The sequence below is a fragment of the Pelecanus crispus genome, unplaced genomic scaffold (genome assembly GCF_030463565.1).
Source record: "Pelecanus crispus isolate bPelCri1 unplaced genomic scaffold, bPelCri1.pri SCAFFOLD_200, whole genome shotgun sequence".
Lineage (NCBI taxonomy): Eukaryota > Metazoa > Chordata > Aves > Pelecaniformes > Pelecanidae > Pelecanus > Pelecanus crispus.
Genome location: NW_027461291.1, coordinates 37,166 through 50,000, shown reverse-complemented (window position 1 = coordinate 50,000; position 12,835 = coordinate 37,166). Strand labels below are relative to the sequence as shown.

The 12,835-nt window shown below is 73.0% G+C and overlaps 1 protein-coding gene across 1 annotated transcript in view; it reads left to right on the top strand.

Moving 5' to 3' along the window:
• LOC142596905 (SCO-spondin-like) overlaps nt 1-11,181 on the top strand; it is a gene marked incomplete at its 5' end in the record, with an annotated part of 26,590 nt that extends 15,409 nt beyond the window's left edge. The window contains 14 exons of the mRNA XM_075727363.1: nt 14-60; nt 2,819-3,076; nt 3,151-3,312; nt 3,416-3,532; nt 4,904-5,042; nt 5,138-5,340; nt 8,620-8,784; nt 8,934-9,142; nt 9,234-9,329; nt 9,410-9,470; nt 10,005-10,364; nt 10,685-10,815; nt 10,917-11,067; nt 11,159-11,181. Coding sequence (XP_075583478.1) covers nt 14-60; nt 2,819-3,076; nt 3,151-3,312; nt 3,416-3,532; nt 4,904-5,042; nt 5,138-5,340; nt 8,620-8,784; nt 8,934-9,142; nt 9,234-9,329; nt 9,410-9,470; nt 10,005-10,364; nt 10,685-10,815; nt 10,917-11,067; nt 11,159-11,181 — 2,122 coding nt within the window. The remainder of the gene's footprint in view (nt 1-13; nt 61-2,818; nt 3,077-3,150; nt 3,313-3,415; nt 3,533-4,903; nt 5,043-5,137; nt 5,341-8,619; nt 8,785-8,933; nt 9,143-9,233; nt 9,330-9,409; nt 9,471-10,004; nt 10,365-10,684; nt 10,816-10,916; nt 11,068-11,158) is intronic.
• Nucleotides 11,182-12,835: the final 1,654 nt, after the last annotated feature.

Here is a 12,835-nt window from a genome sequence, read left to right as displayed (position 1 = left end):
CTTCTCCTCCCAGCGTCTGCCGGAACGGGACCCTGCACTGCAGCAGCGAGGGCTGCCAGGGTGAGTGGGGACCCCCCGGCACCGCCGAGCCCCCCGCCCTCGGCGGCACCTCCCCAGCCCCCCCCCCCAGCCCCATTTCTCTGCTCGGGGACCCCCGCATCCCCCCGGGGGGGTGGGCACCACGCTCTGCCCGCTGCCTGCCCCAGGCGGCTGGGGGCTGCGCCTTCCCCGTCCCCCCGGCTAGGAGGGTCCCAGGGGGGTCCCAGGGGGTCCTGGGGGGTCCTGGGGGTGGTCCTGGGGGGTCCAGGGGATCCCAGGATGGTCCTGGGGCGTCCCAGGGTGTCCTGGGGGGGTCCTGGGAGGGTCCTGGGGGGATCCTGGAGGGTCCCAAGGGGTTCCAGGGGGTTCTGGGGGGGTCGGGGGGGGGTCCCAGGGGGGTTCAAGGGTGTCCGGGGGGGTCCCAGGGGTCCTGGGGGGTTCTGGGGGGGTCCTGGGGGGTTCTGGGGGTCCTAGGGGGTCCTGGGGGGTCCAGGGGGTCCTGGGGGGTTCTGGGGAGTCCCAGGGGGTCCTTGGGTGTCCCAGTGGGGTTCCAGGGTGTCCTGGGGGGTCCTGGGAGGGTCCTGGGGGGATCCTGGAGGGTCCCAAGGGGTTCCAGGGGGTCATGGGGGGGTCGTGGGGGGTCCCAGGGGGGTTCCAGGGTGTCCGGGGGGGTCCCAGGGTGTCCTGGGGGGTCCTGGGGGTGGTCCTGGGGGGTCCAGGGGATCCCAGGATGGTCCTGGGGCGTCCCAGGGTGTCCTGGGGGGTCCTGGGAGGGTCCTGGGGGGATCCTGGAGGGTCCCAAGGGGTTCCAGGGGGTCCTGGGGGGGGTCCCAGGGTTCCTGGGGGGTTCTGGGAGGGTCCTGGGGGGTCCTAGGGGGTCCTGGGGGGGGGGTCCAGGGGGTCCCAGGATGGTCCTGGGGGGTCCCGGAGGTCCTGGGGGGTTCTGGGAGGGTCCTGGGGGTCTGGAGGGTCCCAGAGGGTTCCGGGGGGTCCTGGGTGTTCCCAGAGGGTCCTGGGGGGTTCTGGGGGTCCTAGGGGGTCCTGGGGGTGGTCCTGGGGGGTCCAGGGGGTCCCAGAGGGTCCTGGGGGGTCCCAGGGGGTCCTGGGGGGTTCTGGGGAGTCCCAGGGGGTCCTTGGGGGTCCCAGGGGGGTTCCAGGGTGTCCTGGGGGGGTGCTGGGGGATCCTGGGGAGTCCCAGGGGGTCCTGGGGGGTCCTGGGGGGTCCTGGGAGGGTCCTGGGGGTCTGGAGGGTCCCGGAGGGTTCGGGGGGGTCCTGGGTGCTCCCAGGGGGTTCCAGGGGATCCTGGGGGGTCCTGAGGAGTCCCAGGGGGTCCTGGGAGGGTCTTGGGGGGTCCCGGGGGTTCTGGGGGGGTCCCAGGGGGTCCTTGGGGGTCCCGGGGGGTTCCAGGGTGTCTGGGGGGGGTCCCAGGGGTCCTGGGGGGGTCCTAAGGGGTCCTGGGGGTGGTCCTGGGGGGTTCAGGGGGTCCCAGCATGGTCCTGGGGCATCCCAGGGTGTCCCAGAGGGTCCTGGGGGGGTCCCGGGGGGTCCTGGGAGGGTCCTGGGGGGTCCCGGGGGCTTCTGGGGGGATCCCAGGGGATTCTTGGGGGCCGTGGGGGGGTCCCGGGGGGTCCCATGGGGTCCTGGGGGGTTCTGCGGGGGTCCCAGAGGGTCCTGGGGGGGTCCTGGGGGTCCTAGGGGGTCCTGGGGGGTCCTGGGGGTCCTAGGGGGTCCTGGGGGGTCCCGGGGGGTCCTGGGAGGGTCCTGGGGGGTCCCGGGGGCTTCTGGGGGGATCCCAGGGGATTCTTGGGGGTCCTGTGGGGGTCCCGGGGGGTCCCATGGGGTCCTGGGGGGTTCTGCGGGGGTCCCAGAGGGTCCTGGGGGGGTCCTGGGGGTCCTAGGGGGTCCTGGGGGGTCCTGGGGGTCCTAGGGGGTCCTGGGGGGTCCCGGGGGGTCCTGGGAGGGTCCTGGGGGGTCCCGGGGGCTTCTGGGGGGATCCCAGGGGATTCTTGGGGGTCCTGTGGGGGTCCCGGGGGGTCCCATGGGGTCCTGGGGGGTTCTGCGGGGGTCCCAGAGGGTCCTGGGGGGGTCCTGGGGGTCCTAGGGGGTCCTGGGGGGTCCTGGGGGTCCTAGGGGGTCCTGGGGGGTCCCGGGGGGTCCTGGGAGGGTCCTGGGGGGTCCCGGGGGCTTCTGGGGGGATCCCAGGGGATTCTTGGGGGTCCTGGGGGGGTCCCGGGGGGTCCCATGGGGTCCTGGGGGGTTCTGCGGGGGTCCCAGAGGCTCCTGGGGGGTCCTGGGGGGTCCTGGGGGTCCTAGGGGGTCCTGGGGGGTCCCGGGGGGTCCTGGGGGGGTCCCGGGGGGTCCCATGGGGTCCTGGGGGGTTCTGCGGGGGTCCCAGAGGGTCCGGGGGGGGTCCTGGGGGTCCTAGGGGGTCCTGGGGGGTCCTGGGGGTCCTAGGGGGTCCTGGGGGGGTCCTGGGGGTCCTAGGGGGTCCTGGGGGGTCCCGGGGGGTCCTGGAAGGGTCCTGGGGGGTCCCGGGGGCTTCTGGGGGGATCCCAGGGGATTCTTGGGGGTCCTGGGGGGGTCCCGGGGGGTCCCATGGGGTCCTGGGGGGTTCTGCGGGGGTCCCAGAGGGTCCTGGGGGGGTCCTGGGGGTCCTAGGGGGTCCTGGGGGGGTTCTGGGGGGTCCTGGGGGTCCTGGGGGGGTCCTGGGGGTCCTAGGGGGTCCTGGGGGGGTTCTGGGGGGTCCTGGGGGTCCCCAGTGGCTCCATGTCCCCCCAGGGCTGCTGCCGCTGAGCCCCTGGTCGGAATGGACGCCCTGCGGCCCCTGCCGGCCCCTGCCCACGCCAGGCCCTGGCACCCTGGCCCAGCTGCTGGCGGAGGGGACGCCGGCGGGGGTCTCGGCCCCGGCCGCGGTGCAGCGTCGCTACCGAATCTGCCTGGACCCCCAGACCGGGCTGCCCTGGGACGGCGACGATGCCACCTGCGCGGCCGAGCTGCGGCAAGAGCGGCTCTGTCCGGACCCCGACGGCTGCCGAGGTACCGGAGGGGTCTGCAGGGTGCCGTGGGTGCCGCGCCGCCGCGGCGTGGGTGACCCTCCCCGTGTCCCGCAGACCCCTGCCTCTGGAGCCCCTGGGGTCCCTGGGGACCCTGCCAGGAGCCCTGCAGCGGGGGCTACCGCCTGCGCCAGCGCCAGCCCCGGCACCCGGCGGGCGGCCGGCAGTGCCGCGGCACCCACTCCCAAACCGAGAGCTGCAACACCGGCGTCTGCCCAGGTGACCCCCGCCCCCGCGCCCCGGGGACCCCCCGCACGGCGGGGAGGGGGCGAGGCGGGCGCCGTGCCCCCCGCCGCACCCTGACGCCCGTCCCCGTGCCCAGGGGAGGCCTGCGAGGAGCGGGGACGGACCCCTGCCGCCGCCTGCGCCAACGGCTGCCCCCGCGCCTGCGCCGACCTCTGGCCCCACGTCGAGTGTCTGCAGGGGCCCTGCGAGCCGGGTGCGTGCCCCCCCCGAGCTGCCTGCAGCCCCCCGCCCCATGGCATGGACCCCCTGCCCCATAGCACAGCCCCCCGCCCCATGGCATGGACCCCCTGCCCCATAGCACAGCCCCCCGCCCCATGGCATGGACCCCCTGCCCCATAGCACAGCCCCCCGCCCCATGGCATGGACCCCCTGCCCCATAGCACAGACCCCTGCACCATAGCACAACCTCCTGCCCCATAGCATAGACCCCCTGCCCCATGGCATAGACCCCCTGCCCCATAGCACAGCCCCCCGCCCCATGGCATGGACCCCCTGCCCCATAGCACAGACCCCTGCACCATAGCACAACCTCCTGCACCATAGCACAGACCCCCTGCCCCATGGCATAGACCCCCCGCCCCATAGCACAGACCCCCTGGACCCCCGCCCCATAGCACAGACCCCTGCCCCATAGCACAGACCCCCCGCCCCATAGCATAGACCCCTGCACCATAGCACAGCCCCCCGCCCCATGGCATAGACCCCCTGCACCATAGCACAACCCCCTGCCCCATAGCACGGAACCCTGCCCCATGGCACAGACCCCCTGCACCATAGCATAGACCCCCCGCCCCATAGCACAGACCCCCTGGACCCCCGCCCCATAGCACAGACCCCCTGCACCATAGCACAGCCCCCCGCCCCATAGCACAGACTCCCTGCCCCATAGCACAACCCCCTGCCCCATAGCACGGACCTGCCCTGTAGCACAGCCCCCTGCCCCATAGCATAGACCCCCAGACCCCCGCCGCATAGCACAGACCTCTGCCCCATAGCATACAACCCCTGCCCCATAGCATAGACCCCCTGTACTATAGCACAGCCCCCTGCCCCATTGCACAGACCCCCACCCCATAGCACAGACCCCCACCCCATAGCACAGACCCCCGCCCCATAGCACAGACCCCCCCCCCCATAGCACAGACTACCCACCCCATAGCACAGACCCCCGCCCCATGGCACAGACCCCCACCCCATAGCACAGACCCCTGCCCCATGGCACAGACCCCCACCCCATAGCACAGACCCCCCCACCCCATAGCACAGACTACCCACCCCATAGCACAGACCCCCGCCCCATAGCACAGACCCCCCCACCCCATAGCACAGACTACCCACCCCATAGCACAGACCGTGCCCCATAGCACAGACCCCTGCCCCACACCCCCCGATGCAGCCGTGACACCCCCTGCCCCCCAGCGCTGGTGCCGGCTGCCCCATGGCACAGCGGTGCACCCACACCCCGCTCCGCGTGTCCCCGTGGCAGAGCACCCCCTGCCCGCGGGGGGCTTGGGACCACCCGCAGCACCCATGGGTGCAGCCCCGCTCCTCTCCGTCCCCCCAGGGTGCCGGTGCCCCCCGGGGCAGCTGCTGCAGGACGGGGCGTGCGTGGCCATCGCCGAGTGCCGCTGCGGGCTGCCCACCGCCAACGGCAGCCGGGAGCTGCGGCCGGGGCAGGCGGCCGAGCTGCAGTGCCAAAACTGGTGGGTGCCGCGGCGGTGGGTGCCGCGGCGGTAGGGGGGCGCGGCGGCGAGCCCCCCGGCGTGGGGCGCTGACGGCGGCGTCGATCCCGGTGCAGCACGTGCGGGAACGGGACGTTGACCTGCCCGGCGCCGGCGTGTCCGTCCTACGGGCCGTGGTCCCCGTGGGGGCCCTGCTCCCGCAGCTGCGGCGGCGGCAACACCTCGCGGCACCGCGGCTGCCAGGGGAGCGCCGGCGGGGTGCCCTGCGGCGCTGGCGGCACGGAGGAGACGGCTGAGTGCAACCCGCAGCCCTGCCCCGGTGAGGGCCGCCACGGTGGGCCCGGCGGTGGGGCGTGGGGTGAGGGGTGTGGGGTGGTGGGATGTGGGGTGGTGGGGTGTGGGGTGGTGGGATGTGGGGTGGTAGGATGTGGGGTGGTGGGGTGTGGGGTGGTGGGATGTGGGATGTGGGGTGGTGGGGTGTGGGGTGGTGGGATGTGGGGTGGTAGGATGTGGGGTGGTGGGGTGTGGGGTGGTGGGATGTGGGGTGTGGGGTGGTGGGGTGTGGGGTGGTGGGATGTGGGGTGGTGGGGTGTGGGGTGGTGGGTGGTGGGATGTGGGATGTGGGATGTGGGGTGTGGGGTGGTGGGATGTGGGGTGGTGGGGTGTGGGGTGGTGGGTGGTGGGATGTGGGATGTGGGATGTGGGGTGTGGGGTGAGGGGTGTGGGGTGGTGGGATGTGGGGTGGTGGGATGTGGGGTGTGGGGTGGTGGGATGTGGGATGTGGGATGTGGGGTGTGGGGTGGTGGGGTGGTGGGTGGTGGGATGTGGGGTGGTGGGGTGTGGGGTGAGGGGTGTGGGGTGGTGGGATGTGGGGTGGTGGGATGTGGGGTGTGGGGTGGTGGGATGTGGGATGTGGGATGTGGGGTGTGGGATGTGGGGTGGTGGGATGTGGGATGTGGGATGTGGGGTGTGGGGTGGTGGGGTGGTGGGTGGTGGGATGTGGGGTGGTGGGGTGTGGGGTGAGGGGTGTGGGGTGGTGGGATGTGGGGTGGTGGGGTGTGGGGTGGTGGGATGTGGGATGTGGGATGTGGGGTGTGGGGTGGTGGGGTGGTGGGTGGTGGGATGTGGGGTGGGTGGGGTGTGGGGTGAGGGGTGTGGGGTGGTGGGATGTGGGGTGGTGGGATGTGGGGTGTGGGGTGGTGGGATGTGGGATGTGGGATGTGGGGTGTGGGATGTGGGGTGGTGGGATGTGGGATGTGGGGTGTGGGGTGGTGGGATGTGGGGTGGTGGGGTGTGGGGTGGTGGGATGTGGGATGTGGGATGTGGGGTGTGGGGTGGTGGGGTGGTGGGTGGTGGGATGTGGGGTGGTGGGATGTGGGGTGGTGGGATGTGGGGTGGTGGGATGTGGGGTGGTGGGGTGTGGGATGTGGGGTGGTGGGGTGTGGGATGGTGGGATGTGGGGTGTGGGGTGTGGGGTGTGAGGTGGTGGGATGTGGGGTGGTAGGATGTGGGGTGGTGGGGTGTGGGGTGGTGGGATGTGGGGTGGTGGGATGTGGGGTGGTGGGGTGTGGGGTGGTGGGTGGTGGGTGTGGGGTGGTGGGATGTGGGGTGGTGGGGTGTGGGGTGTGGGGTGGTGGGATGTGGGGTGGTGGGTGGTGGGGTGGTGGGTGGTGGGGTGGTGGGTGGTGGGATGTGGGATGTGGGGTGGTGGGGTGGTGGGGTGGTGGGATGTGGGGTGGTGGGTGGTGGGGTGTGGGGTGTGGGGTGTGGGGTGGTGGGATGTGGGGTGGTGGGGTGGTGGGATGGTGGGATGGTGGGATGTGGGGTGGTGGGTGGTGGGGTGGTGGGTGGTGGGGTGTGGGGTGGTGGGATGTGGGGTGGTGGGGTGTGGGATGTGGGGTGGTGGGATGGTGGGATGTGGGGTGGTGGGATGTGGGGTGTGGGATGTGGGGTGGTGGGTGGTGGGGTGGTGGGTGGTGGGGTGGTGGGGTGGTGGGATGTGGGGTGTGGGGTGTGGGGTGGTGGGTGGTGGGGGTGGTGGGGGTGGGGTGAGGGGTGTGGGGGTGGTGGGATGTGGGGTGGTGGGATGTGGGGTGTGGGGTGGTGGGGTGGTGGGTGGTGGGGTGTGGGGTGGTGGGATGTGGGGTGGTGGGGTGTGGGGTGGTGGGATGTGGGGTGTGGGGTGGTGGGGGTGGTGGGTGGTGGGGTGTGGGGTGGTGGGGATGTGGGGTGGTGGGGTGTGGGGGTGGTGGGATGTGGGGTGGTGGGATGGTGGGATGGTGGGATGTGGGATGGTGGGATGTGGGGTGTGGGGTGGTGGGATGTGGGGTGGTGGGTGGTGGGGTGGTGGGATGTGGGGTGTGGGGTGTGGGGTGGTGGGGTGGTGGGGTGTGGGGTGTGGGGTGGTGGGGTCCCCATCCCCGTGCCATGGTCCCCATCCCCATTCCCGTGCCGTGGTCCCTGTGCCGTTGTCCCCATGCCGTGGTCCCCGTGCTGTTGTCCCCATGCGGCGGTCCCTGTGCCATGGTCCCTGTCCCTGTGCCATGGTCCTCGTGCCATGGTCCCCGTCCCCATCCCTGTGCCGTGGTCCCTGTGCCGTGGTCCCCATCCCTGTTCTGTGTTCCCCGTGCCGTGGTCCCCGTCCCCATCCCTGTGCCTTGGTCCCCATGCTGTGGTTCCCGTGCCATGGTCCCTGTCCCTGTGTCATGGTCCCCGTGCCGTGGTTCCCGTGCCGTGGTCCCGGTCCCTGTCCCCATGCCATGGTCCCCATGCTGTGGTCCCCGTGCTGTGGTTCCCGTGCTGTGGTCCCTGTGCCGTGGTCCCTGTCCCTGTCCCTGTGTCATGGTCCCCGTGCCGTGGTCCCCGTGCCGTGGTCCCCGTGCTGTGGTTCCCATCCCCATCCCCATGCCGTGGTCCCCGTGCCGTGGTTCCCGTGCCATGGTCCCGGTCCCTGTCCCCATGCCGTGGTCCCCATGCTGTGGTCCCCGTGCCGTGGTCCCTGTGCCATGGTCCCTGTGTCATGGTCCCCGTGCCGTGGTCCCCGTGCCGTGGTCCCCGTGCCATGGTCCCTGTGTCATGGTCCCCGTGCCGTGGTCCCCGTGCCGTTGTCCCTGTCCCTGTCCCTGTGTCATGGTCCCCGTGCCGTGGTCCCTGTGCCGTGGTCCCTGTCCCTGTCCCTGTGTCATGGTCCCCGTGCCGTGGTCCCTGTGCCGTGGTCCCTGTCCCTGTCCCTGTGTCATGGTCCCCGTGCCGTGGTCCCTGTGCCGTGGTCCCTGTCCCTGTCCCTGTGTCATGGTCCCCGTGCCATGGTCCCTGTGCCGTGGTCCCTGTCCCTGTCCCTGTGTCATGGTCCCCGTGCCGTGGTCCCCGTGCCGTGGTCCCTGTCCCTGTCCCTGTGTCATGGTCCCCGTGCCATGGTCCCTGTGCCGTGGTCCCTGTCCCTGTCCCTGTGTCATGGTCCCCGTGCCGTGGTCCCTGTGCCATGGTCCCTGTCCCTGTCCCTGTGTCATGGTCCCCGTGCCGTGGTCCCCGTGCCGTGGTCCCCGTGCCGTGGTCCCCGTGCCGCAGCCACCCGGTCTCACCCCCCTCCTCGCCGCAGTCGACTGCCTGTGGTCCCCGTGGTCGCCCTGGTCCCCCTGCTCGGTGACGTGCGGGACGGGCGAGCGCCTCTCCCACCGGCACCCGCTCCGGCAGCGCCTCTATGAGGGGGCAGAGTGCCTGGGCCCCCCCACCCGCCGGACCCCCTGCAGCCTCCCCAAATGCCGTGAGTCCCCCCGCGGCCCCTCGAACCCCGGGGGGTGGCAAGGGAGGGGGCAGAGGAGTCGCCCGCAGGGTGCCAGCCCCAACCCGGGGGCCGGGGCAGCCATCGCTGTGCGGTGCCGGCGCCGGTGCCATGCCCTGTGCCACGTGCAGCCTGTCCGGCGGGCGAGCGCTGGCAGGGCCCCGACGCGCCGGCCAGCTGCGAGCGGAGCTGCCGGGACGTCTTCGGCGAGCCACCGGGCAACTGCAGCCAGCCCCCGGCCCCCGGCTGCACCTGCCAGCCCGGCCTCTACCGCAACGGCACCGGCCGCTGCGTGCCGGCCGCCCTCTGCGAGTGCCGGCACCGGGGGCGGCTCCACGAGGTGAGCGGTGCCGGGGGGTGCCCCTTGTGATGGCGGGGTGCCAAATTGCACCCCGCGAGCCGGGCTGAGCCCTGTGGTGTCCCCCGGCCAGGCTGGCAGCGAGTGGCAGGAGGAGTGCCAGACGTGCCGCTGCGTCGACGGGCATGCTGCCTGCACCGCCGGCTGCCCGCCCCTCACCTGCCCCGAGGTGCGGGGAGCCGGCGGGGAGGGGGCTTTGGCGGGCAGGGGGCACGCGTGGGCAGGGGGCTGAAGCCGCCCTCTCGGCAGGGCGCGGTGAAGGTGCGGGAGCCCGGCAGCTGCTGCCCCGTTTGCCGGGAGGAATGGCCGGGTAAGACCCCCGCGGCCCACGGTAGGGTTGGGCGCCCGCCGGCGCGTCGGGGCCTCGCCCGGGCAAGGCGTCGGGGCGGTGCGGGCAGCGCGGGCAGCAAGGGCAACGTGGGCAGCACGGGCAGCATGGACAGCGCGGGCAGCGTGGGCAGCGTGGGCAGCAAGGGCAGCGTGGGCAGCGCAGGCAGCATGGACAGCATGGGCAGCACGGGCAGCACGGGCAGCATGGGCAGCATGGGCAGTGTGGGCAGCATGGGCAGTGCGGGCAGCACGGGCAGCATGGGCAGCACGGGCAGTGTGGGCAGCACAGGCAGTACGGGCAGCATGGGCAGCGTGGGCAGTGTGGGCAGTGCAGGCAGCGTGGACAGCATGGGCAGCATGGGCAGCGTGGGCAGTGTGGGCAATGTGGGCAGTGCAGGCAGCATGGGCAGCGTGGGCAGTGTGGACAATGTGGGCAGTGCAGGCAGCATGGGCAGCGTGGGCAGCGCAGGCAGCATGGACAGCATGGGCAGTGCGGGCAGCATGGGCAGTGCAGGCAGCATGGGCAGCGTGGGCAGCATGGGCAGCGTGGACAGCATGGGCAGCATGGGCAGCGTGGGCAGTGTGGGCAATGTGGGCAGTGCAGGCAGCGTGGACAGCATGGGCAGCGTGGGCAATGTGGGCAGTGCAGGCAGCATGGGCAGCATGGGCAGCGAGGGCAGCACGGGCAGCATGGGCAGCGTGGGCAGCGTGGGCAGTGTGGGCAGCGCAGGCAGCGTGGACAGCATGGGCAGCATGGGCAGCGTGGGCAGTGTGGGCAGTGCAGGCAGTGTGGACAGCATGGGCAGCGTGGGCAGTGTGGGCAGCATGGGCAGCGTGGACAGCATGGGCAGCGTGGGCAGCGTGGGCAATGTGGGCAATGTGGGCAGTGCAGGCAGCATGGGCAGCGTGGGCAGCGAGGGCAGCGCGGGCAGCACGGGCAGTGTGGTCAGCGCGGGCAGTACGGGCAGCGCGGGCAGTGAGGGCAGCGCGGGCAGTGTGGGCAGCGCAGGCAGCGTGGGCAGCGCGGGCAGCGAGGGCAGTGCAGGCAGCACGGGCAGCGAGGGCAGTGCAGGCAGTGCAGGCAGCGCGGGCAGTGAGGGCAGTGCAGGCAGTGCAGGCAGCATGGGCAGTGCAGGCAGCGCGGGCAGCGAGGGCAGTGCGGGCAGCACCACCGCCGTGCCCCCCGCCTTGCAGAGGAGCCGTCGTCCATGTGCCGGCGCTTCACCGAGCTGCGCACCATCGCCAAGGGGCCCTGCGCCATGCCCGCCGTCGAGGTCAGCTACTGCGCCGGCCGCTGCCGCTCCCGCACCACCGTCACCCCCGAGGTCAGCCGGCGCGGGGGGCTCTGCCGCGGGGCGGGGAGGGCCGGGGGGGGTCTCCCCGCTTTTGGCCGCCCCAGCCCAGCACCCGCGCGTCCCTCGGGCAGGAGCCGTACCTGCAGAGCCTCTGCGAGTGCTGCAGCTACCGCCTGGACCCCGGCAGCCCCGTCCGCGTCCTGCGCCTGCCCTGCCCCGACGGCAGCGCCGAGCCCGTGGTGTTGCCCGTCATCCGCAGCTGCCAGTGCAGCAGCTGCCAGGGTGAGCGGCGGCGGGGATCGGGGTGGGGGGCAGCCCCCCAAAAGCGGGGGGGGTGCAGGATCCCGAGCCCCCCTCACCCCTTCTCCCACAGGCGGGGATTTTTCCCGGCGCTGAGGACCCCCCCCCCTTCCCCCAAAGCTCCGGCAGCGGCAGCACCCCCAGGATGCTCCGGTGCTCCGGGCCCTGTCCCGGTCTGCAATAAACCTGCAGGAACAGCCCCCGCGTCTGGCACCGGTGGGGGGGGCACCGGGAGGGACTGGGGGGCACTGGGAGGGACCAGGGAGGGACCAGAGAGGGACTGGGGGGCACCGGGAGGGACCGGCGAGGGACCAGGAGGGACTGGGGGGCACTGGGGGGCACTGGGAGGGACCAGAGAGGGACTGGGGGGCACCGGGAGGGACCGGGAGGGACCGGGAGGGACCAGGAGGGACTGGGGGGCACTGGGAGGGACTGGGGAGGGACTGGGGGGGACCAGGAGGGACTGGGGGGTGCTGGGAGGGACCGGAGAGGGACTGGGGGGGACTGGGGGGCACTGGGAGGGATTGGGGGGGACTGGGGGGCACTGGGGGGCACTGGGAGGGACTGGGGAGGGACTGGGGGGGACTGGAGGGCACTGGGAGGGATTGGGGGGGACTGGGGGTCCAGGGGGGATGGGGATGGACTGGGGAGGGACTGGGAGGGACCAGAAGGGACTGGGGGGCACTGGGGGGCACCGGGAGGGACCAGAGAGGGACTGGGGGGCACCGGGAGGGACCAGCGAGGGACCAGGAGGGACCAGGAGGGACTGGGGGGCACTGGGGGGCACTGGGAGGGACCAGAGAGGGACTGGGGGGCACCGGGAGGGACCGGCAAGGGACTGGGGGGGACCAGGAGGGACTGGGGGGCACTGGGGGGCACTGGGAGGGACCAGAGAGGGACTGGGGGGCACCAGGAGGGACCGGCAAGGGACTGGGGGGGACCAGGGGGGACTGGGGGGCACTGGGAGGGATTGGGGGGGATTGGGGGTCCAGGGGGGACGGGGAGGGACTGGGGAGGGACTGGGAGGGACCAGAAGGGACTGGGGAGCACTGGGGGGCACTGGGAGGGACCAGAGAGGGACTGGGGGGCACCGGGAGGGACCGGCGAGGGACTGGGGGGGACCAGGAGGGACTGGGGGGCACTGGGGGGCACTGGGAGGGACCAGAGAGGGACTGGGGGGCACCAGGAGGGACCGGCAAGGGACTGGGGGGGACCAGGGGGGACTGGGGGGCACTGGGAGGGATTGGGGGGGACTGGGGGTCCAGGGGGGACGGGGAGGGACTGGGGAGGGACTGGGAGGGACCAGAAGGGACTGGGGGGCACTGGGGGGCACCGGGAGGGACCAGAGAGGGACTGGGGGGCACCGGGAGGGACCAGCGAGGGACCAGGAGGGACCAGGAGGGACTGGGGGGCACTGGGGGGCACTGGGAGGGACCAGAGAGGGACTGGGGGGCACCGGGAGGGACCGGCGAGGGACTGGGGGGGACCAGGAGGGACTGGGGGGCACTGGGGGGCACTGGGAGGGACCAGAGAGGGACTGGGGGGCACCAGGAGGGACCGGCAAGGGACTGGGGGGGACCAGGGGGGACTGGGGGGCACTGGGAGGGATTGGGGGGGACTGGGGGTCCAGGGGGGACGGGGAGGGACTGGGGAGGGACTGGGAGGGACCAGAAGGGACTGGGGGGCACTGGGGGGCACTGGGAGGGACCAGAGAGGGACTGGGGGGCACCGGGAGGGACCGGCGAGGGAC